We start from the raw sequence: 24,230 nt of genomic DNA, 5'->3' as shown, positions 1-24,230 counted from the left end.
GAATAGCTGAGATGCTAACTTTGCCCTTAGAGGTAGGAAACAGATGGGATTCAAAGTTTCAAATGCAGACAAGGAAGGAAGAAGGCACAGCTTATATAAAAGACAGGTTATGAAAGGCCACAGTGAATTTTTGAAATGTGAACTCTTTGGCAGAGGAGGATTAGAGAGCCCAGGGATAACGGATGAGCTCTGTGTAGCCTGCTAGCAAATGTGGACATTAACCCAGAAACTCCATGGGAAGCTGCTGAGGACCTACACAAGTTCCATCCATATAGGTAAGACTAGTGCCTGGTACTCAGCACATATTTAAGTGTGAAATAATGACTGGTTGAGCAATCAGGCAGGTTCTCCTTTAAGAAAGCTCACTTTGGCATCAGGGAAGAACACTTGAGAGTAGAGATCCTTCAGGAGGCAAGGGCCAGAGCCTGAGAAAGAGAGCAAGAGGGAGGGAAGGAGGGAGAAAGATGATGCCTCTTCCTCCCCCTTCAGAGGTCCTGTGTGTTAACAACAAATCTAAAGCCCTGACAGTCGGGGCGACAGGAAAGACTCCTGGATTCCCTCCAGGTTTATTGGAATTTCAGGCTTTTCTCCCTGAACACAGACCTTATCTGACTCAGAGAAAACACATCTCTGCATTTAGCGCTGAGAGGACTCACCTCTGCAGGGGCAGACAGGGCATGTGTGGCTGCAGCGATCCACTCCACAGGCTGGAGGTCAAAAGTCACACCTTGCTGACCAAGCTGCCCCAACAGACAGGCCGCCGCGCTCTGTGGAGAGTCAGATGAGGAGGAGGAATGTCCCAATCTGAATGGTACTCAGGACAGGCGGAGAGGGTGTCTGTCTCCAGAAGAATGCCTCACAAACAGCTACACATTAGGAAACAACTCTTCTGCTCCCAGAAGGTGGGATGATAGGGTGAAAAGGGGAGGAAGATGAACGCTGAGAACTCACCACAAGAGAGACGATGTGCGAATGCGTAAAGACAGTAGCAATCTCACTGCCTAGCTTCTCCATTCTGGAATAAGGAGATACATCAGGGATGCAGCTGTGTGAAAGGAGGCTGCTGAGTGACCTGCCCTCTCCCTTAGATGGCGCTCTCCACCAAAGCTGCATGTCCGCCTCCAGGGCACAGAGTTGGTGGGAATCTAGGTCTCTTCTTTGCAGGGAAACCTTCACTCTGTCCTAGTCCCTCCCAAGGACAGGCTGTATGGTGTCACTCCCCATAATCCATGTCAGGGTGACCTACGTGGGTGGAAGGTATCCATGTCAGGGTGACCCTACTTTATGACTCACCCAGAAGGCAGATCTTGGAGGCGAAGGACAAGAAGAGAGAGGAGGTAGAGAGTCACTTCAATAGACTCTTCCCTATCCACTACCTTTACCTATAAAGGAAACCCAAGGCATCAGAGTGTCCTCTGACTGAGACGGTGGGACCCCTAAGAGATGCCCACTTGTGCCACTGGCCTACCTTGCCCTGGGCCAACTTCAACAGTGAGTCCAAGGCCAGGGGTTCTTGCCCGAGAAGATGGCATAAGCGCTCACTGACGTGGCAGCAGGAGTAGAGAACCTAAGGGGTGTGGGAAGGAGTTGGTCAGGGAGGCAGGTCCTAGACTGGAAGGCTCAGCTGAAAGCAGGCTAGCCTCTCAACAGATCTAGAGGTGTCAGAGAAATTCAGGCCATGTCCACCTCTTGCTGAGAGACTGAGATGCAGACATGTCTCAGTTCTAGTGAGGACTGGCTGACATCTGGGCTATTTCAGCTGAACTGATTTAAAAGCAGAAAGGTGTCCTCCTCTGTGGGGGAGCATCAGCGGGGGGTGTCTCTCATCTCTCTCTGTTTCTCTCAGTGTCTCTTTCTCTCTCTTTCTCATTCCTGGAAGTGAAAAAGAAATCTGAGGGGCCAAGAGTGCTGGGCAGGCAGTACCTTGAGAAGGGGTAGGCACAAGATGGGATGCTGCAGGGCAGAGATGAGGGATGACCTCAGGTGGTTGCTGTCTTTGGTGAGCTGATCAGCCAGATGCTGAGAGATCTGTGGAGACATACCTGAAGACTCAATTCCATTCCCTTTATTCCAATCCTATTCCTCTCATATCTCCAACTAATCAGGGCTCTCAACCCCTTGCTTGCTACTCTTCCCCAGATTCACCAGGAACCTCAGACCTCATTCTATCCCCAGTCTTCATGCTCAGTGGAAAAGCAAAAGACAAGGCCTAGGTAAGTCCCACTGCAGGCGGGTACAGAGCAAAGTGTTGCTGGCCAAAGGGAGCGGGAAATCTGAACCCTGAACCCTCGAGCAAGTATCAACTGTGGCTTCAGATCAGTCACCCCACCACATGGGCAGTTTGTCATGGAGCTCTTTAATCAGCTGGCCAAGGGCCCTGGGATTCTGGCTATATCATGTTTGACAAGTAGCCCAAACCTAGTGGTTAGCATCTGCTTCCGGAAGTACTGAGTAAAGGCAGGCAGAGAAGCTTGTTTTTCTGCTTTTCTGAGACACTGGGGCCAACCTCCCCAACCCTGGCAACAGCAACAAGAACAAATAACTGTAGTTCAGGACTTCCCAGGTGATCCAGTGATCGAGAATCTGCCTGCCAGTGCAAGGGACACGGGTTTGCTCCCTCACTCAGGAAGATCCCACATGCAGCAGCGCAACTAATCCCATGCACCATAATCACTGAACTTCCGCTCTAGAGCCTGTGCTCTGCAACGAGAGGCTACCATAATGAGAAGCCCATTCACTGCAACTAGAGTAGCCCCTACTCTCTGAAACTAGAGAAAGCTTGAATGCAGCAACCAAGACCCAGCGCAGCCATAAATAAATAAATAAAATTTAAAATAAAAATGGAAAAAAAATTTGTAGCTTAGACCTGCTCCTTGGCTTCCCAGCAGCCTGGCAGCCCCACGGGAGTCATGCACATGGCCGCCAGTGCCGAAGAAATGGCTCCAGGCAGATCCTCACTCTGCTCCCGAAGCGGCTGGCTCACTTGGGGGGCTCCTGTGCAAAAGGCAAAGAATGCAGAAAGGCATGGGTTGTTTCAGATTCTCCCTTCTTTCTCTCAGTTCATAGTTACTTGCTGCTGCCGCTAAGTCACTTCAATCATGTCTGACTCTGTGCAACCCCATAGATGGCAGCTCACCAGGCTCCCTCATCCCTGGGATTCTCCAGGCAAGAACACTGGAGTAGGTTGCCATTTCCTTCTCCAATGCATGAAAGTGAAAAGTGAAAGTGAAATTGCTCAGTTGTGTCCGACTCTTCACAGCCCCATGGACTGCAGCCTACCAGGCTCTTCTGTCCCTGGGATTTTCCAGGCAAGAGTACTGGAGTGGGGTGCCATTGTCTTCTCCGTCATAGTTACTTAACACAGGCTAAATGCCAGACACTATTCTAGGCAACCGGCAAGATAAACAGCAGTGCTGGTCCTGCTGACAAGTCAGTCAAGAGAACCTCCCCTCCCCATTCCCGTTACCTGGGGGGCTATGGAAAGGGAGCTGTGGAACTGTCAAGCCATGAAGGAGCCCGTCCAACACAGCCCGATGTGTAGTCAGCAGGCTGGAGTAGAAGGCTTTGGAGATGGTCCAGCTATTCCCGTCCATGGCTTCACACAGAACAGTAAAGCACTAGGGGAGACGGGCAGGGTTCACATTAGCACATCAGAAACCAGACTGGACTCAGGGTAAGGAGCAAGGGTTCCTGGAGAACCTGAGAAAGGAGGGGAAAAACCCAGGGGGACCAGTTGTTGAATTCTAAGTATTCCTCACACAGAAAGTGTAGAGTGATTGCCTTCATGTTTGGGAACAGGAATTTTAGGTGTCAATCCTATTTTGATCAGCTGCTCCCTAAATGATATTTCTCGAAGTAGTATCGTGGACCCCGAGTATAAGAATTCCTGGGGATTCGTGGGTCCTTCCCAACCTGGTCTTCAGAATTTATTCCAAACGCCCCATGCTACTCATTGCACAGTGACATATGAGAAGTGCTGACCAATAATGTGAGTCACTACTGGCCAAAATTTAGGTTAGACATTAACAGCTTCCTGACCAGAAAGGATGAGGGATGTTAAGACAGGCCCCCAGACTAGAAGAGATTGAATGGACTGCTAGCTGGAGGTAGGACTGCAGCCACATCTGCGCTTCCAGTTGCCAGTCTGAAACTAATCAGATAACTGTTTCCTTCCTTGCACATGTTCATCTCTTAACAGTCTCTTCTGAGACCAGTCAGAATTCGGCTATTTTCTCTTTCAATCCTCCCTTCCTGTCCCTCCCATGCAGAGTCCAGGAGTCACTTCATGGGAAATAGATAGGAATACAGTGGAAACAGTGTCAGACTTTATTTTTTGGGGCTCCAAAATCACTGCAGATGGTGACTGCAGCCATGAAATTAAAAGACGCTTACTCCTTGGAAGAAAAGTTATGACCAACCTAGATAGCTCGTTCAAAAGCAGAGACATTACTTTGTCGACTAAGGTCCGTCTAGTCAAGGCTATGGTTTTTCCTGTGGTCATGTATGGATGTGAGAGTTGGACTGTGAAGAAGGCTGAGCGCCGAAGAGGTGATGCTTTTGACCTGTGGTGTTGGAGAAGACTCTTGAGGGTCCCTAGGACTGCAAGGAGATCCAACCAGTCCATTCTGAAGGAGATCAGCTCTGGGATTTCTTTGGAAGGAATGATGCTAAAGCTGAAACTCCAGTACTTTGGCCACCTCATGTGAAGAGTTGACTCATTGGAAAAGACTCTGATGCTGGGAGGGATTGGGGGCAGGAGGAGAAGGGGACGACCTAGGATGAGATGGCTGGATGGCATCACCGACTCGATGGACGTGAGTCTGAGTGAACTCTGGGAGATGGTGATGGACAGGGAGGCCTGGCGTGCTGCGATTCATCGGGTCGCAAAGAGTCAGACACGACTGAGCGACTGAACTGAACTGAACTGAAAATAGGTCACACTGCATACTGCTTCTGCACCTTAATATAAATTACTGTTTCTGCCTGGAATATCCTCCCTGCTTCCTTGCCTCATCCACCTGGCAAATTTCTGGGCATCCTTCAAATCCTAGCAGAGATGATTTCCTTCTTCAAGGTTTCTTCTATGATCCTATGTCTTTCCCTGATGATCCATTGGTTAGGACTCCACACTTCCACTATGGGGGTCCCAGCTTGATCTCTGGCTAGGGAACTAAGATCCCACCTGCTGTGTGGTGCAGCCAAAAAAAAAAAAAAGGATTTTCCTATGACCCTCCAGGTAGTGTGAGTCTTCCTCAGTGGTGCTTCTGTGTTTTATATGAAGTTCTAGTGTTTTTAATTTATTTTATTACTTTTATAAATTTTATTTTAAAATTTATTTATTTGGCTGTACCATCTTGGTTGCAGCAGGTGGGATCTAGTTCCCTGGAGTCTTGGCCACTGGACCACAAAGGAAGTCCTTCTACTGTACTTTACACAGTGTTGTCCTTCATCACATTTATCCTACTAGACTAGTCCTGATCCCTTGAAGATACGGACTTCCTCTGACTTAGACCGTATACAACACATAGTTGGCAGGCAACAAACATTTGTTGTATTACTTAATCTAACCCTATACAGTCATGAGAAACAGAATGGGAGGAGTATGGGGAAAAACAGAGATAGAAATCTGGAAGGGAGAGCAGATTACCATAAGGCTGTCCCTCCGCAAAGCCTGCTCAGACTCATCTGGTTGGGCCAGCAGTTTCCCCAGCAGGTCCAGAAAGAGGCTGGCAGCCTCCTGAAATACCTGTAGGCTGGGGAAAAAATGAGTCCTGGTTTCTTCTCATCTCTCTACTAAATGCCCACATGTGGTGAATGGGTCAGTTCACAGCAGATAGGAAAATCTCTGCAAAGGAACACATCAGAACGCTCTCCCTCTCTCTCCTCACACATACACAGAGTCTCACACACACCTCCAGGCCTCTTCTCTGCCATTTTCTCTAGCTTATTCCCACCCTGAGCCTTCCATTCAGTGTATGCTAACTACCGCTGACCCTTAGAGCCTGAAATTCTGTGGGCAAATTTGGAGGTGACTCAAGGTCCTTAAAAGGACTTGCTGGACTCTGAGAGGTCACTCAGCTGACCCTTAAACCTGTCACAAATCATGGGTTCTCCTTACTTAGCCTCTTCGTAATGGGGAGGGGAAAAAATGGGGGTAGAAACTGAAGCAAAACTGGTCAACAGCACAAGACTGCCTCTCATCCCACCTGTCACCTGTCTGGCTCCTCTCCAGATTGAAGGTGCAGGCAAAGTAGGCCTGAATCACAGCCACCAGGTCCCGTACGAAGGCCCCATACCAACATTGCTGCCAGGGAAGAGGACAGAATTAGGGCAACTCAGGGGACAGAAACAAAGAGCAAGGGAAAAATGGGTCAGAGATCCAGCTAGGCTGACCAAACAGAAAGGGACAGAGTGAAGAGAACCTTCAGACAAAGAGAGGAGATCTCAAGGTCACAAGTGGTGGCCAACAGGCTATGAACAGCCCAAAACATGTCCTCTTTGGTCTGAACAGCATTTTGGAGTATAGCAGGTTATATTTTTCAAAATAGCACAAATTCTCTTCTAAATGCCTTAAAAACACTCAAGACTAACACTCATCAGCAGAGTGCACTTCCAGCCACCTGAGCCTTGGCCCCAGTAAACACTTCTGCATTCCAGACTCTTGGTTCAGCTGTGGTGGGACACAGCATGGGCACATGGATATTGAGTCTCAACCTGGACTCTCCTGCTGATCGTCTCTGTGACCATTTACAGGGTAGTGCCCGTGGGTGAGCTAATCTATGAATATTGAGAAATTACACCGAAAAATCTGGATTTCTAGCTTCTCTCAGAAAACTGGAGGATGTGGCATCATAAGCCCATTTTTCCACCGAGCAACAGTGAGATGGATGGGCCTGGGCACGGGACCTCAGTTCTTCACATTCCTGCTATTCATACAGTCACACATGGTCTACTCCCCTGGTGACTTATCTGCCTGGCCTTGGAAGGCATGAGAATTTGCAATTCGTAATCTACTAAGTAGATAGGAAGAAGAGAAAGAAAAGGCAAAGGGGCTGATAGAGATGGCAGTTCGAAGAAAAGAAATCCAAAGAGAAGAAATGCCAGTCAGTCCTGAGAGGCAGCACTTACCTGCTGGATACTGTTGCTCTCCTGGCTGTGTCTGAGGAGATGGAGCAGCAGCCCAGGGAGCCCGGCCTCACGGCAGAAGGAATACAAGGGAATAGAGTCATTGCAGCTGTACAGGAGACCGCTTAGGACCCGGAGTGCAGGAAGGATGCGGGGAGCACCCTCCAGGACGCCTTTTAGGATCTGGGTGACACGAGGGAAAGAGACAGTAAACTGTGTTGTGAGAGATAAAAGAGAGTCACAGACACCAAGTGTCCCCAAGATGCTGACAAAGAAGACCCCGTGTTCTTACTCCTTTTTCTGGAAATCTAAAACCCAAAGAAGGAGAACAGAGGAACAGGGAAAGTGCACCAGGAAAGGGAACTGTAGGTGGCCAGGACCCCTGACTTAGAGGTGACTAAGGGGGAGTGGGATCGCCCCCTCAGTCAGTGACAGACCTAGTGACCATTCCTATCTGCTCCCTTCCTTCTCCAGCCCTTCACCTTAAAAGAAAATGAAATGAAAACACACACACACATTTCTGAAAATTAAAAACAATGGGCACAAAACAGTGCTGTTCAACTCCAGATAGACAAAACAGTATTATTCAGCTCTACCTCTGGGGTTAACAAATTGCGACCTGCAGGCCAGATCCAGCCTACTACTTACTTTCATACAGCTCATAAGCTAAGGACAGTACTATATTTAAATGGTTATTTTTTTAAAGGTTATTTTTCAAAGAAGACTAATATTTACATTAAGTACTTTACAATATGCCACTCATCATTCTAAATCTGCTCATTTATTTACTCAATCTTTACAATAACCTCAGTTACTGTAGAGTAAATACAGTTACCAACTTTATAGGTAAGCAGACCGAAGCTTTCAGATAGATTAAGTAAACAGTCAGTAATCACACGCAGGGGGCTTCCCTGGTGGCTCAGTGGTAAAGAATCCTCCTGCCAATCCAGGAGACGTGGGTTTGATCCCTGGTCCAGGAAGATCCCACATCCCAGGAGGAGCAACTATGTCCATGCACCACAACTACTGAGCCCTTGCTCTTGAGCCCAGGAGCCGCAAGTACTGAAGCCCATGCACCCTAGAGCCCATGCTCCACAAGAGGAGCCACTTGTGGAGAAACCCTTGTGCTGCCACCGAGAGTAGTCGCCACTCACCACAACTAGAGAAAACCTGGCAGCAGGAGACCCGGCACAGCCATAGACAAAAAACACACACAGTAGTTCAGCTGGAATTCCACCTCAGAAAGTCTCACCCTGGAGGCAGAGTTGCTAACCTCCTTTCCCACTGAAAAATTATCTGACACAAGGAGGACATGTAGGGGCCAAACAAGAGGCGCAGGGTGCCAAGACAATGCAATGGTCAAAGGAGAGTCGTTTCAACCAGTGGTGCTGGGATGGATCATATATCCACATGCAAAAAGATGAATTTAGATCTCTACCTCAAAATACATACACAAATCAACTCAAAATGAGTCAGAGACCTAAATGTCAGAGCTGAAATTCTGGAAAGTTTTTTTTAAAAAAATAGGAGAAAATCTTTAAGACTTTGGGTTTAAAAAAAGATTTCTTAATATAATATCAGAAGCAAAATCCACAAAGGGAAAAAATGGTAACTGGACTTCAAAATCCAAAACATTTGTGCTTCAAAAGACATTCTTATAAGAATAAAAGGATAGATTAAGACTGGGAGAAAAAATTTGCAAATCGCATATTTGATAAAGGTCTTGTATCCAGAATATATAAAGAACTCTTACAACTCAATAAGAAGACAACTTTAAAATAAGCAAAGCAAATGATTAGGTAGTTCACCAAAGAAGATCTACAAATGGCTGGTAAGCACATGAAAAGATGCTCACATTAGTTATTAGCAAAATGCAAATTAAAATAGCAATGAGATACTATTTTACACTCACTAGGATGACTATATTCAAAGAGACAGATAATAATACATGTTGGCTGACTTTAGTTTTTGGGATTCCAAAATCACTGCAGATGGTGATTGCAGCCATGAAATTAAAAGACGCTTACTCCTTGGAAGGAAAGTTATGACCAACCTAGATGGCATATTGAAAAGCAAAGACATTACTTTGCCAACAAAGGTCCATCTAGTCAAGGCTATGTTTTTTCCAGTTGTCATATATAGATGTGAGAGTTGGACTATAAAGAAAGCTGAGTGCCGAAGAATTGATGCTTTTGAACTGAGGTGTTGGAGAAGACTCTTGAGAGGAGATCCAACTAGTCCATTCTAAAGGATATCAGTCCTGGGTGTTCATTGGAAGGACTGATGTTGAAGCTGAAACTCCAATATTTTGGCCACCTGATGTGAAGAGCTCACTCATTTGAAAAGATAGAAGTTGGGTGGGATGGGATATTGGGAAAGATTGAAGGCAGGAGGAGAAGGGGATGATAGAGGATGAGATGGTTAGATGGCATCACCAACTCAATGCACATGAGTTTGGGTAAACGCCGGGATTTGGTGATGGACAGGGAGGCCTGGGGTGCTGCGGTTCAAGAGGTCACAAAGAGTCAGACACGACTGAGTGACTCAGCTAAACTGAACTGAACTGAATACATGTTGGCAAAGATGTAGAGAAATGAGGACCCTCATACATTGCTGGGAATGCAAAATAGTATAGCCACTTTGGAAAACAGATTAGCAGTTTCTTAAACATAAATTTACTATCTGACTCAGCAATTCCACTCCTATGCATAGGCCCAAGAGAAATTAAAAAATCATTTCATTTCAAAACTAAGCGTTCAGTTGTTCAGTAGTGTCCAACTCTTTGCGATCCCATGGACTACAGCACACCAGACTTCCATGTCCATCATGAACTCCTGGATCTTACTCAAACATTGAGTCGATCATGTCATCCAACCATCTCATCCTCTGTCATCCCCTTCTCCTCCTGCCTTCTATCTTTCCCAGCATCAGGGTCTTTTCCAATGAGTCATGTCTTCGCGTCAGGTAGCCAAAGTATTAGAGCTTCAGCTTCAGCATCAATCCTTCCAATGAATATTCAGGACGGATTTCCTTTAGGATGGACTGGTTGGATCTCCTTGCAGTCCAAGGGACTCTCAAGAGTATTCTCTGAGACCACAGTCCAAAAGCATCAGTTCTTTGGCACTCAGCTTTCCTTATGGTCCAACTCTCACATCCATACATGACCACTGGAAAAACCATAGCTTTGACTAGATGGACCTTTGTTGGCAAAGTAATGTCTCTGCTTTTTAATATGCTATCTAGGTTGGTCACAGCTTTTTTCCAAGGAGCAAGAGTCTTTTAATTTCATGGCTGTAGTCACCATCTGCAGTGATTTTGGAGCCCAAGAAAATTAAGCCTGTCACTGTTTCCATTGTTTCCCCTTCCACATGCCATGAAGTGATGGGATCAGATGCCATGATCTTATTAGTTTTCTGAATGTTGAGCTTTAAGCCAACTCTTTCACTCTCCTCTTTCACTTTCATCAAGAGGCTCTTCAGTTCCTCTTTGCTTTCTGTCATAAGGGTGGTATCATCTACATATCTGAGGTTATTGATATTTCTTCCAGCACTCTTGATTCTAGCTTGTGCTTCATCCATCCTGGCATTTCACCTGATGTACTCTGCACAGAAGTTAAATAAACAGGGTGACAACATACAGCCTTAACGTACTCCTTTCCCAATTTGGAACCAGTCTGTTGTTCCATGTCCAGTTCTAACTGTTACTTCCTGACCTGCATATAGGTTTCTCAAGAGGCAGGTCAGGAGGTCTGGTATTCCCATCTCCTTAAGAATTTTCCACAGTTTGTTGTGATCCACACAGTCAAAAGCTTTGGAGTAGTCAATAAAGCAGAAGTAGATGTTTTTCTGGAACTCTCTTACTTTTTCTATGATCCAACGGATGCTGGCAATTTGATCTCTAGTTCCTTTGCCTTTTCTAAATTCAGCTTGAACATCTGGAAGTTCTCGGTTCACATAGTGTTGAAGCCTGGCTTAGAGAATTTTGAGCATTACTTTGTTAGCCTGTGAGATGAGTGCAATTGTACAGTAGTTTGAATATTGCCTTTCTTTGGGATTGGAATGAAAACTGACCTTTTCCAGAAAAGAAACAGAAAACGTATGTTCACACAAAGATTTCTTCATGGATGTTCAAAGTAGCATTGTTTATAAAAGCCAAAAAGTGGAAACAACCCAAATTCCCATCAATTTGTAGAACAAATAAACAAAATGTGATATATACATACAATAAAATACTAATTAGCAATAAAAAGGAACTAAGTACTGATACAGGCTACAACATGAATGAAGCCTCAAAAAACATTATGCTAAGAGAAAGAAGCCAAAGACCATCCATTGTATGATCACATTTATGTGAAATGTTCAGAAAAGGCAAATCTATGAGACAGAAAGCAATCTCCTTATAAGTGCTATAAGTAGGAATGATGATTAACTGTAAATAGCCACGAATTACCTTTTTGGAGTAATGAAAATATTCTAAAACTGAATTATGGTGATCATTAGTATACCTATATTAGAAAATATAATAAATTGTTACATCTGTATTTTTAATTTTGTCAAAAATTTTGTAGAAATGTGTTTTCTTTCATTAGAGAAGTAGTTATGGGACTACCCTGGAAGTTCAGTGGTTAAGACTTCGCCTTCCAGTGCAGGGAGTGTGAGTTCAATCCCTGGTCAGGGAGCTAAGCTCCCACACGCCTCTGGCCAAAAAACCAGAATATAAAACAACAGAAGCAACTGTAACAAATTCAATAAAGACTTTAAAAGTGGTCCACATCTAAAAAATCTTTAAAAAAGAAGAAGCAATTAAATGATATCCTCCATTTTTTTCCCTCTTGGCAGTCAATGCCTAAAAAGGATACAGCTGAAAGCTTTCTTATCCTTGCTCTGAAGAATACTTTTCCCCTTTAGAAAGAGAAACCCAAGGTCTGCTCTTTCTGTATTACTAAAAGAAATTACCAAATCTCCCTGAATTAAACAGACAGTAGTGAAAGAAAATTGGAAAGGGACTTTCTCCTTATACTAATTAATGTTTTTTAACACCTCATCTGTGAAAACAGTCTCCAGTCCCATCCATGGTATCCTTCTGCCAGTTACCTGCTCTCCAGCCTCATGCAGCTGACTCTGGATACGCTGGCAGAAGTCAGGATTGCACAGCAGGGTGAGAGGGGCCTTCAGCTGGACGGGCACAGGCTCGGTAGTCTCTAGCAGGTATTGCCACTCATCATCGCTGTCTTGCTCCTGAGGCATCGGGGAGAGAAAGAGGTCAGGAGGAGTGTGTCAGGTTCGAGGCAATAGCTCGCACCCTGGGGAATCATGAAAGTAAAGTGAAAGTTTTAGTCACTCAGTCATGATGGACTCTTTGCGACCCCATGGACTGTAGCCCCCTGGGCTCCTCTGTCCATGCGAGTCTCCAGGCAAGAATACTGGCATGGGTTCCCATTCCCTTCTCCAGAGGATCTTCCCGAACCAGGGATTGAACCCAGGTTTCCCACATTGCAGGCAGATTCTTTACCTGGGAAGCCCAGGGAATCATGAAGTAACTGCAAAAAGCCAGCGACTCCTTTGGCACAGCTGTATTTTTTTCAGCCACCAATTTAAAAAGATACAATTAGCAGTATGTGAGAGGTCTTGAAAAGTCTCTTGGAGAACACTAGCACGTGTACATAAAGAGACACCTAGGAAAATGTCCACTGCATGGTTTATAATAACAACATAATAAAGCTAGTCATAGAGGAGCTGCCCTGCATCCAAGGTCAGGGGCAGCGGCCGAGAGGAGCTAGCCTGCATCCAAGGTCAGTGGCGGCCGGGAGGAGACACCCCGCATCTGAGATCAGGGGCGGCCAGGAGAAGCCACCTCGCGCCCGAGGCCAGGGGCAGTGACCTTGAGAGGCCACCCTGAGCCCGAGGCCAGGGGCGGCAGCCTGGAGGAGCAACCTGAGGAGTGATGGCTGCGCAGGCACAGCAGGGCCTAGAGGAGCTATCCCATGTTGAAGGTCAGGAACGGCAGCGGTAAGGAGATACCCCTCATCCAAGGTAAGGAACAGCAGCTGTGCTTTGCTGGAGCAGCCGTGAAGAGATACCCCACACCAAGGTAAGAGAAACCCAAGTAAGATGGTAAGTGTTACAAGAGGGCATCAGAGGGCAGACACAATGAAACCATACTCACAGAAAACTAGTCAATCTAATCACACTAGGACCACAGCCTTGTCTAACTCAATGAAACCAAGCCCATTAAAAATAATACATTTGAATCAGTTCTGATGAGATGGATGAAACTGGAGCCGATTATACAGAGTGAAGTAAGCCAGAAAGAAAAACACCAATACAGTATACTAACACATATATATGGAATTTAGAAAGATGGCAATGATGACCCTGTATGCAAGACAGCAAAAAAGACACAGATGTGTATAGCGGACTTTTGGACTCAGAGGCAGAGGGAGAGGGTGGGATGATTTGGGAGAATGGCATTGAAACATGTATACTATCATGTAAGAATCGAATAGCCAGTCTATCTCTGATGCAGGATACAGCATGCTTGGGGCTGGTGCACAGGGATGACCCAGAGAGATGTTATGGGGAGGGAGGTGGGAGGGGGGTTCATGTTTGGGAACGCATGTATACCCGTGGTGGATTCATGTCAATGTATGGCAAAACCAATACAGTATTGTAAAGTAAAATAAAGTAAAAATAAAAATTAAAAAAAAAAAACATAACCACAATTGACAAAAGAAAAAAAAAAAAAGAATGTGGTCCACTGGAGAAGGGAATGGCAAGACACTTCAGTATTCTTGCCTTGAGAACCCCATGAACAATATGAAAAGGCAAAATGATAGGATACTGAACAAGGAACTCCCCAGGTCAGTAGGTGCCCAATATGCTGCTGGAGATCAGTGGAGAAATAACTCCAGAAAGAATGAAGGGATGGAGCCAAAGCAAAAACAATACCCAGTTGTAGATGTGACTGGTGATAGAAGCAAGATCCGACGCTGTAAAGAGCAATATTGCATAGGAACCTGGAATGTCAGGTCCATGAATCAAGGCAAATTGGAAGTGGTCAAACAAGAGATGGCAAGAGCGAACGTCGACATTCTAGGAATCAGTGAACTAAAATGGAATGGAATGGGTGAATTTAACTCAGATGACCATTACATCTACTACTGTGGGCAGGAATCCCTCAGAGGAAATGGAGTAGCCATCATGGTCAACAAAAGAGTCCGAAGTGCAGTACTTGGATGCAATCTCAAAAACGACAGAATGATCTCTGTTCTTCTCCAAGGCAAACCATTCAATATCACAGTTATCCAAGTCTATGCCCCAACCAGTAACGCTGAAGAAACTGAAGTTGAACGGTTTTATGAAGACCTACAAGATCTTTTAGAACTAACACCCAAAAAAGATGTCCTTTTCATTATAGGGGACTGGAATGCAAAAGTAGGAAGTCAAGGAATACCTGGAATAACAGGCAAATTTGGCCTTGGAATGCAGAATGAAGCAGGGCAAAGACTAAGAGAGTTTTGCCAAGAAAATGCACTGGTCACAGTAAACACCCTCTTCCAACAACACAAGAGAAGACTCTACACATGGACATCACCAGATGGTCAACACCGAAATCAGATTGATTCTATTCTTTGCAGCCAAAGATGGAGAAGCTCTATACAGTCAACAAAAACAAGACCGGGAGCTGACTGTGGCTCAGATCATGAACTCCTTATTGCCAAATTCAGACTGAAATTGAAGAAAGTAGGGAAAACCACTAGACTGTTCAGGTATGACCTACATCAAATCCCTTATGATTATACAGTGGAAGTGAGAAATAGATTTAAGGGTCTAGATCTGATAGATAGAGAGCCTGATGAACTATGGAATGAGGTTCATGACACTGTAAAGGAGACAGGGATCAAGACCATCCCCATGGAAACGAAATGCAAAAAAGCAAAATGGCTGTCTGAGGAGGGCTTATAAATAGCTGTGAAAAGAAGAGAGGCAAAAAGCAAAGGAGAAAAGGAAAGATATAAGCATCTGAATGCAGAGTTCCAAAGAACAGCAAGAAGAGATAAGAGAGCCTTCCTCAGCGATCAATGCAAAGAAATAGAGGAAAACAACAGAATGGGAAAGACTAGAGATCTCTTCAAGAAAATTAGAGATACCAAGGGAACATTTCATGCAAAGATGGACTCGATAAAGGAAAGAAATGGTCTGGACCTAACAGAAGCAGAAGATATTAAGAAGAGGTGGCAAGAATACACAGAAGAACTGTACAAAAAGATCTTCACAACCCAGATAATCATGATAATGTGATCACTAATCTAGAGCCAGACATCTTGGAATGTGAAGTCAAGTGGGCCTTAGAAACCATCACTATGAACAAAGTTAGTGGAGGTGATGGAATTCCAGTGGAGCTGTTTCAAATCCTGAAAGATGATGCTGTGAAAGTGCTGCACTCAATATGCCAGCAAGTTTGGAAAACTCAGCAGTGGCCACAGGACTGGAAAAGGTCAGTTTTCATTCCAATTCCAAAGAAAGGCAATGCAAAAGGATGCTCAAACTACTGCACAATTGCACTCATCTCACATGCTAGTAAAGTAATGCTCAAAATTCTCCAAGCCAGGCTTCAGCAATACATGAACCGTGAACTCCCTGATGTTCAAGCTGGTTTTAGAAAAGGCAGAAGAACCAGAGATCAAATTGCCAACATCCGCTGGATCATTGAAAGAGCAAGAGAGTTCCAGAAAAACATCTATTTCTGCTTGATTGACTATGCCAAAGCCTTTGACTGTGTGGATCACAATAAACTGTGGAAAATTCTGAAAGAGATGGGAATACCAGACCACCTAACCTGCCTCTTGAGAAATCTGTATGCAGGTCAGGAAGTAACAGTTAGAACTGGACATGGAACAACAGACTGGTTCCAAACAGGAAAAGGAGTGCGTCAAGGCTGTATATTGTCACCCTGCTTATTTAACTTCTATGCAGAGTACAATGAGAAATGCTGGACTGGAAGAAACACAAGCTGGAATCAAGATTGCTGGGAGAAATATCAATAACCTCAGATAAGGAGATGACACCACCCTTATGGCAGAAAGTGAAAAGGAGCCAAAAAGCCTCTTGATGAAAGTGAAAGAGGAGAGCGAAAAAGTTGGTTTAAAGCTCTACATTCAGAAAACGAAGATCATGGCATCCAGTCCCATCACTTCATGGGAAATAGATGGGGAAACAGTAGAGACAGTGTCAGACTTTATTTTTGGGGGCTCCAAAATCACTGCAGATGGTGACTGCAGCCATGAAATTAAAAGACGCTTACTCCTTGGAAGAAAAGTTATGACCAACCCAGATAGTATATTCAAAAGCAGAGACATTACTTTGTCGACTAAGATCCGTCTAATCAAGGCTATGGTTTTTCCTGTGGTCATGTATGGATGTGAGAGTTGGACTGTGAAGAAAGCTGAGCGCTGAAGAATTGATGCATTTGAACTGTGGTGTTGGAGAAGACTCTTGAGGGTCCCTTGGACTGCAAGGAGATCCAACCAGTCCATTCTGAAGGAGATCAACCCTGGGATTTCTTTGGAAGGAAAGATGCTAAAGCTGAAGCTCCAGTACTTTGGCCACCTCATGTGAAGAGGTGACTCATTGGAAAAGACTCTGAAGCTGGGAGAGATCAGGGGCAGGAGGAGAAGGGGACGACCCAGGATGAGATGGCTGGATGGCACCACGGACTCGATGGACGTGAGTCTGAGTGAACTCCTGGAGATGGTGATGGACAGGGAGGCTTGGCGTGCTGCATTTCATGGGGTTGCAAAGAGTCGGACACGACTGAGCGACTGAACTGAACTGATCAGGGAATAATAAATAATGGCACATCTATGTTAGGAGACACTAAGAAGTTACTAAAAAGACTAGGATTTCCCTTGTGGTCCAGTGGTTAAGAATCCGTCTGCCAGAGCAGGGGACACAGGTTGGATCCCACATGCTGTGTGGCAACTAAGCCTACATGCCACAACTACTGGAGCCCACGTGTCCTAGATCCTGTGCACCACAAGGGAAGCCACCACGCTATGAGAAGACTGCTCACTGCAACCAGAGCAGCCCTCCCTTGCCGCAACTAGAAAAAGCCTGCACTCAGCAACAAAGACTCAGCACAGCCAAAAATAAACAAACAAGCAAATCTTAAAAAAAAAAAAAAAAGATTGTACTGACAGTGCATCATCACTCATGTAACATTTCTACCAAAAACGCATGACTCGTATCTAACCATGTGGAAGTATTGATCTGAGGAACATTCTACACAATAACCGACCTGGGCACCTAAAATCTGTCAATCATGAAAAACAAGGTAAGAAGTATAACAACTAAATGCAGTGAATGACACGGGACTGGATTGTGGATCGGGGGGGACTGTGTTTTTGCTATAAACATTACTGGAGCAATTGGGAAAATCAAAATATAGATTGTAGATTAAGGAACAGAATCCTATCAATGTCAGATTTCTGACTTCTATGAATTGTACTGAGGTAGTGCAAGTGCATCACCTAGCTCTTACCAAATATGCACTAAAGTCTTTGGCAATGAAGGGGCATATCTGCAACTCCCCCTAAAATGAATTTTAACAACTGGTGAATCTAAGTAAAAGGGTATATAGGAATTCTTGGTGCTATTTTCACAATTATTCTTTAAATTTGAAACCTTTCCAAAATAAAAAGTTCAACCCTAAAAAAACAAAAGATTGAAGTAGGTGTAGAAAATTCTTTACAACAGATTATACAGTAAGAGATGCATGAAGAAAACAAATACCTACAGTCTGGACTCAGTAATGTAAAAACAGCCAAACTATATATTCTGCGTAGCTACATACATACATACAAAACCACAGAAAGTCTGGAAGAAGACAGATACCTCGGGACTGAGATAAGGCTAAGGGGGACTTTCCTTTTTACTTATGTACTCCAATTTTTTATAACTAAATGTTCACATACTATGCAATTAAAATCTATGAATAAGAAGGAAACAATTTTTAACACAAGGGGACTCATCCTTAGATGGTTGGAATCATTGTTACAGGAAACCACTACCAAGACCTAACAACCGTGGCAGGGACAAAGCCAAGAGGAACTTCCAGGGCTCACCTCATTTTCCAGATCCACTGCACGAAGGCTCTGCTGGCCCATCACCTCCAGCCTCAGCTCTGGGAATGCTCGCTCACAGTCCTGAGTGATCCAGTTTTCCCTGACAGGAAGCGGGGAGTAGGATGAGTTCCAGACCTGTGAGGCTTAGGGTTAACTTGTCCCTCCCTCTAGGTCCAGCATAGGAATGGAAAGCCACAGAGGACTGGCTGCAGGAGATCTTCTAGGATCTGGCCAGGACAGCATATGTTCACTACACATATAGCCTTGACTGCCCTCCCACTGTGAATCTTATTTTCAAATCTACCTTGGTGGTTTTCCCCTGTAGCTCTCAAGTAAAATACTCTTTCCGTGTGTCTGGAGATGATTTTTTTTTCCTTTTTGGTTAATGTACGACTGAGACATAGAGAAAGGAAAGTTACCATGTTTCCTGATGAAATCAGGAAAGCATCTGGAATCAGAATTCAAGAACCCAAAACTTAGACTCCCAGGGCCCTGGCCACATTTAGGCAGTGATGAGTGACAGGACCATGCTGCATTTGCTTTGACTGGAGCCAAAGCTCTGCAAGTCATGTCATCCTATACACCCTGGGCTCTACCCTCCTCACCGAGGTACAGGCGGCGCCTCTCCAGCACCCCACTCAGCCCAGCTGCTCTTCATTTCTGATGCTACAACCCCAGTTAAGAGGCCTGGTTCCTGAGGAGTGTCCTTGAGTTTGGGCAGAGGGGCTGTGCCAGGAGCCACCTTGCTGGTCCTATCCTCTTGCTCAAGGGGAGGTCCTGTGTTCTGGTGTTTCTGCAAGAAATGGGCAGGAGACACTGAGTCAGAACTATCTGGTTGCCATAAGACACTATGAATTTCATTTGAAGCCCTTTCCCAACCCTAGAAAGTCACCCTCCTGCTCTACCTTCCCCAGTCACTAGTCTGGCTAGGTCACACATATCCCTCTGCCCCGCTCACCTTCTGCTTGGCCTCCTCAGCCATGCGTTTACAGGCTTGCCGCAATATGTGAGATCGATTGCCCTTGGGGGCCAGCCGATGAGCCTGTTGGTCCTTTAGGACTTGAAGTTCTGGGGGTAAGCGACTGGTGAATGGGGTACCAAAATCTGGGCCTGCTGGCTCGGTTAGTACTGCAGAAAGAGAAGAGGGAACACATGATCATACTGGAGCTGTACCACTGTTTCCACCTGGCCAGAGACAATGGCAGCATCTTCAGGCTTCTATGCAAAGAGGCCCTTTTGACAAAGTGACAAAGAGGGAAGGGGGTTGCAAGGGAAGTGCAAGGGTCATGCAAAAGGCTAAAAAGAAAATTCAAGCTGGAGGCGTAAAGAATGTACTTTGGATCCACATGTTGGGGCCAGGGGTTATATTGGGTAGAAATGCGAGAGCCCTGGGAACCCTAAGGACTCACTGGTGACTCGACCAGCAATAAAGGGGTGATGTAAGAGGTCTGGCCAGGACAGACGCTGCCGGGGATCCTTGGTGAGCAGTCCCTGAAGGAAGTTCTGTGGAAAGAAAGGATACCCCATCAGTCTGCACTTCTCCATGGGCTCTCAAACATCAGAACTGGTCAACCGAGACTTTTTTTTTTTTTTAATACCTATTTATTTATTTGGCTGTGTTGGGTGTTAGTTGCAACACTTGGGAGATTTTGTTGCGGAGCACAGACTCTCTAGCTACGGCACATGGGCTTAGCTGCTCCATGGCATGTGGGATCTTGGTTCCCCAACCAAGGATCCAACCCATGTCCCCTACATCACAAAGCAGATTCTTAACCAATGGACCACCAGGGAAGTCCCCAGAGTGCATTCTTATAGCAGACATGTCTTAAAAGCTGAGCACACACGCATTTATTTATTGCATGCTCGCCATGCAGGGATCAAACCCATGCCCCCTACAGTGGAAGCCCAAGTCTTAACCACTGGACCACCAAAGAAGTCCCTCCTTTGCTCAGATTCTTTTTGGTCATTATTTGGGCCTCCTTAACTAAATAGGTTTGGGAGAAACTTGTCTCTTTTCATCTTAGCTAAAATAAAGGAAAGTTATAATGAGATTTTACTCTGGGAGAAGGCTGCCTTTAGACTTTATTGAAGGCTCAAATCAGGCCCTTGAAATAAAAAGGGTTAACTCTTTTTCCTCCCTCCCTGGCCTACTGAGATTTAACTGCAATGAACAGGCACCATCTCTATACTCTGCTCCTAATCAGTGAGCTAGCTCCACTAGCCCTGGCCATTAGGATATCTAAAGATTGTTCCTTTCAGGAAGAGGACTGATGGCTCTGTTGGCAAATCTAGAAATCATTTGGACATTGCATCTGATAGGAAATTAGGAGAATAGAGAGTGTGTAAAGGAGAAAAGGAAAGAAATAAGCATCTGAATGCAAAGTTCCAAAGAATAGCAAGAAGAGATAAGAAAGCCTTCCTCAGTGATCAATGCAAAGAAATAGAGGAAAACAACAGAATGGGAAAGACTAGAGATCTCTTCAAAAACACTAGAGATACCAAGGGAACATTTCATGCAAAGATGGGCTCGATAAAGGAAAGAAATGGTATGGACCTAACAGAAGCAGAAGATATTAAGAAGAGGTGGCAAGAATACACAGAAGAACTGTACAAAAAAGAGCTTCACGACCCAGATAATCACGATGGTGTGATCACTCACAGAGTGATCAGACATTCTGGAATGTGAAGTCAAGTGGGCCTTAGAAAGCATCACTACGAACAAAGCTAGTGGAGGTGATGGAATTCCAGTGGAGCTGTTTCAAATCCTGAAAGATGATGCTGTGAAAGTGCTACACTCAATATGCCAGCAAATTTGGAAAACTCAGCAGTGGCCACAGGACTGAAAAAGGTCAGTTTTCATTCCAATTCCAAAGAAAGGCAATGCCAAAGAATGCTCAAACTACCGCACAATTGCACTCATCTCACACGCTAGCAAAGTAATGCTCAAAATTCTCCAAGCCAGGCTTCAGCAATACGTGAACCATGAACTCCCAGATGTTCAAGCTGGTTTTAGGAAAGGCAGAGGAACCAGAGATCAAATTGCCAACATCCGCTGGATCATTGAAAAAGCAGTAGTTCCAGAAAAACATCTATTTCTGCTTTATTGACTATGCCAAAGCCTTTGACTGTGTGGATCACAATAAACTGTGGAAAATTCTGAAAGAGATGGGAATATCAGACCACCTGACCTGCCTCTTGAGAAACCTATATGCAGGTCAGGAAGCAACAGTTAGAAGTGGACATGGAACAACAGACTGGTTCCAAATAGGAAAAGGAGTACGTCAAGGCTGTATATTGTCACCCTGCTTATTTAACTTCTATGCAGAGTACATCATGAGAAATGCTGGCCTGGAAGAAGCACAAGCTGGAATCAAGATTGCTGGGAGAAATATCAATAACCTCAGATATGCAGATGACACCACCCATATGGCAGAAAGTGAAGAGGAACTAAAAAGCCTCTTGATGAAAGTGAAAGAGGAGAGTGAAAAAGTTTAAAGCTCAACATTCAGAAAACGAAGATCATGGCATCCAGTCCCATCACTTCATGGGAAATAGATGGAGAAACAGTGGAAACAGTATCAGACTTTACTTTTTGGGCTCCAAAATCACTGCAGATGGTGACTGCAGCCATGAAATTAAAAGATGCTTACTCCTTGGAAGGAAAGTTATGACCAACCTAGATAGCATATTAAAAAGCAGAGACATTACTTTGCCAACTAAGGTCCGTCTAGTCAAGACTATGGTTTTCCCAGTAGTCACGTATGGATGTGAGAGTTGGACTGTGAAGAAAGCTGAGCGCAGAAGAATTGATGCTTTTGAACTGTGGTGTTGGAGAAGACTCTTGAGAGTCCCTTGGACTGCAAGGAGATCCAACCAGTCCATTCTAAAGGAAATCAGTCCTGGGTGTTCATTGGAGGGATTGATGCTAAAGCTGAAACTTCAATACTTTGGCCACCTCATGCAAAGAGTTGACTCATTGGAAAAGACTCTGATGCTGGGAGGGATTGGGGGCAGGAGAAGAAGGGGACGACAGAGGATGAGATGGCTGGATGGCATCATGGACTCGATGGACGTGAGTCTGAATGAACTCCGGGAGTTGGTGATGGATAGGGAGGCCTAGAGTGCTGCATTTCATGGGGTCGCAAAGACTTGGACATGACTGAGTGACTGAACTGAACTGAACTGAACTGAAAGGGATCAGTAACTGTTTCTGGGATCTTGAAATTTCTTCTTCATTTTGATATAGGACCACCTGGCAGACTCTCAGGCTTGGCAGACCTTAGGTCACCCTCCCAGAATAAGCCCCTGCAGTGCAAAAGCAAGGCAGCTTGCCCCAGCTCCTGCATTAATTCAGTAACTGCAAAGTGCAACCCTAGCTCTGGGAAAAAAAACTGTGGAAAAGGGAATAGGACAGAGACAGGTTACTGATGCAAAAGCAATCTGTCAGTATCCATTACCTTGAAGCAAGGGCTAATGGTGGGGGGCCAGCGCACAGGGTCCTTGAGAATAAGGCTGACCAGCTGAAAGATGCTCGTGGTATAGAAGGGAGGCGTGCCTACTGCCAGCTCATACAATATGCAGCCCACCGACCAGAGGTCTGCAGTGTGGTCATAAGGTCGTTCCTCCACCAGCTCTGGGGACATGTAGAGTGGTGTGCCTTTGATGGATGTCAGCACCATTGTGTTAGTGCTCATAGCCCGGGCAAACCTGCAGGAGATGATGGAATGGAAATGGAGAGAAGATATTCAGTCAAAACTAGAGGTGCTCACTGCCAACTATTACTGTGTGAGATTTCCCCAACCTGAACAGAGAGAATGTCTTCTAAAAGACCCAGCAGAAATCCTATTCTCTAGCCCAGGTTCTAAAAGGAGGCCCAGGGAAGTCAAGCATACAGGACAAGGCTCCCTGCAAAACCAGAAGTGGCAACACAAGGTCAGGCTCCTCACCCAAAGTCACAGAGCTTGATACCACCACCCTTGGCAAGAAGGATGTTCTGAGGCTTCATGTCTCGGTGGAGGATACGGTGGGAATGCAGATAGTACAGGGCTGACACCAACTGAGCAGCAATGGCCTGAACCTACAGGTCAAACAGTCAGGCGGGAGGAAGAAAGGAGAGGTCAAAGGAAGGAGCCCAAGGACTCCACCCTAATAGTACTGTAGACATGACCTTCTCTTCCCTCCCTTTCTTCCAGAGCATCACACAATATATTTCTTAGTTCTTGTCTTTCATTTGTTTAAGGAAAATAAATTGAGTCTCACTGACTACCTGCATGACCACAGGCAAATTTTCTTGTGCCTCACAGATTCATCATCTATTGATAAGGCAACAATAATGATTTTACTTGTCTCATAGGATCATTGTGAGGATTTAAAAGAGTTCAAGCATGTAAAGTGATGGAACACTCAGAATGGTGCCTGGCACTTAGTAAGCATTCATATATATTTTACATATTATATGTATTATATATTCATATATATTAGCTGTTATTACATAAGACAAAGTCCCTGTTCCCAAGAGCTGTAGCCAGACAAACAAACAAGACAGACAAAATAAACAAGGTGATGACTTACAAATAATGATGGTTGTTTGGAAGGAAGCAGAATGCTGTGACAGGAAGTCCTGATGGGGGCCTACTTGCCCGAGTACACAAAAATTCCTGGAATGAATACGGCTGGAGAATGTGTTCAACCTACTGCTAACTACTATGTCTTGGTGGTGAATCCTGCCTTAACCACAACTCTTATCCCTTCCTGTCTCTCTGGTACCACCACACCTAGACTTCTTTCCTAAAGGTGCCTAACAACAGGAATAATATTAGCTTCCTAAAATAATAGCTAACTATTGAATAGTGTGTGTCAGGTACTCTTTCAAACACTTTACATGAATCAATTCATTAATCTTCCCATTAATGCCTTATGAGGTAGACATTATTATTATTTCCATTTTAAAATGAGGAAACTGAGTAAAGAGAGGTTAAATAAT

The 24,230-nt window shown here is 44.9% G+C and overlaps 1 protein-coding gene across 1 annotated transcript in view; it reads right to left on the bottom strand.

Annotated features, from left to right (window-relative positions):
* The window catches only part of STK36 (serine/threonine kinase 36), a 30,528-nt gene that overhangs the window by 4,728 nt on the left and 1,570 nt on the right, over positions 1-24,230 (bottom strand). The window contains exons 4-20 of the mRNA XM_068969078.1: positions 23,194-23,324; positions 22,705-22,954; positions 19,657-19,750; positions 19,206-19,375; positions 18,853-19,040; positions 18,248-18,347; positions 12,219-12,362; positions 7,129-7,308; positions 6,207-6,304; positions 5,648-5,753; positions 3,467-3,617; positions 2,867-2,994; positions 1,924-2,028; positions 1,469-1,567; positions 1,294-1,382; positions 952-1,015; positions 657-767 (exon numbers count right to left, since the gene is read on the bottom strand). Coding sequence (XP_068825179.1) covers positions 657-767; positions 952-1,015; positions 1,294-1,382; positions 1,469-1,567; positions 1,924-2,028; positions 2,867-2,994; positions 3,467-3,617; positions 5,648-5,753; positions 6,207-6,304; positions 7,129-7,308; positions 12,219-12,362; positions 18,248-18,347; positions 18,853-19,040; positions 19,206-19,375; positions 19,657-19,750; positions 22,705-22,954; positions 23,194-23,324 — 2,208 coding nt within the window. The remainder of the gene's footprint in view (positions 1-656; positions 768-951; positions 1,016-1,293; positions 1,383-1,468; positions 1,568-1,923; positions 2,029-2,866; positions 2,995-3,466; positions 3,618-5,647; positions 5,754-6,206; positions 6,305-7,128; positions 7,309-12,218; positions 12,363-18,247; positions 18,348-18,852; positions 19,041-19,205; positions 19,376-19,656; positions 19,751-22,704; positions 22,955-23,193; positions 23,325-24,230) is intronic.

The sequence above is a fragment of the Capricornis sumatraensis genome, chromosome 3 (assembly GCF_032405125.1).
Source record: "Capricornis sumatraensis isolate serow.1 chromosome 3, serow.2, whole genome shotgun sequence".
In the NCBI taxonomy this organism is placed as follows: Eukaryota; Metazoa; Chordata; class Mammalia; order Artiodactyla; family Bovidae; genus Capricornis; species Capricornis sumatraensis.
The sequence above is the reverse complement of the archived record's forward strand: the minus strand, read 5'-3'. Positions and strand labels throughout refer to the sequence as shown.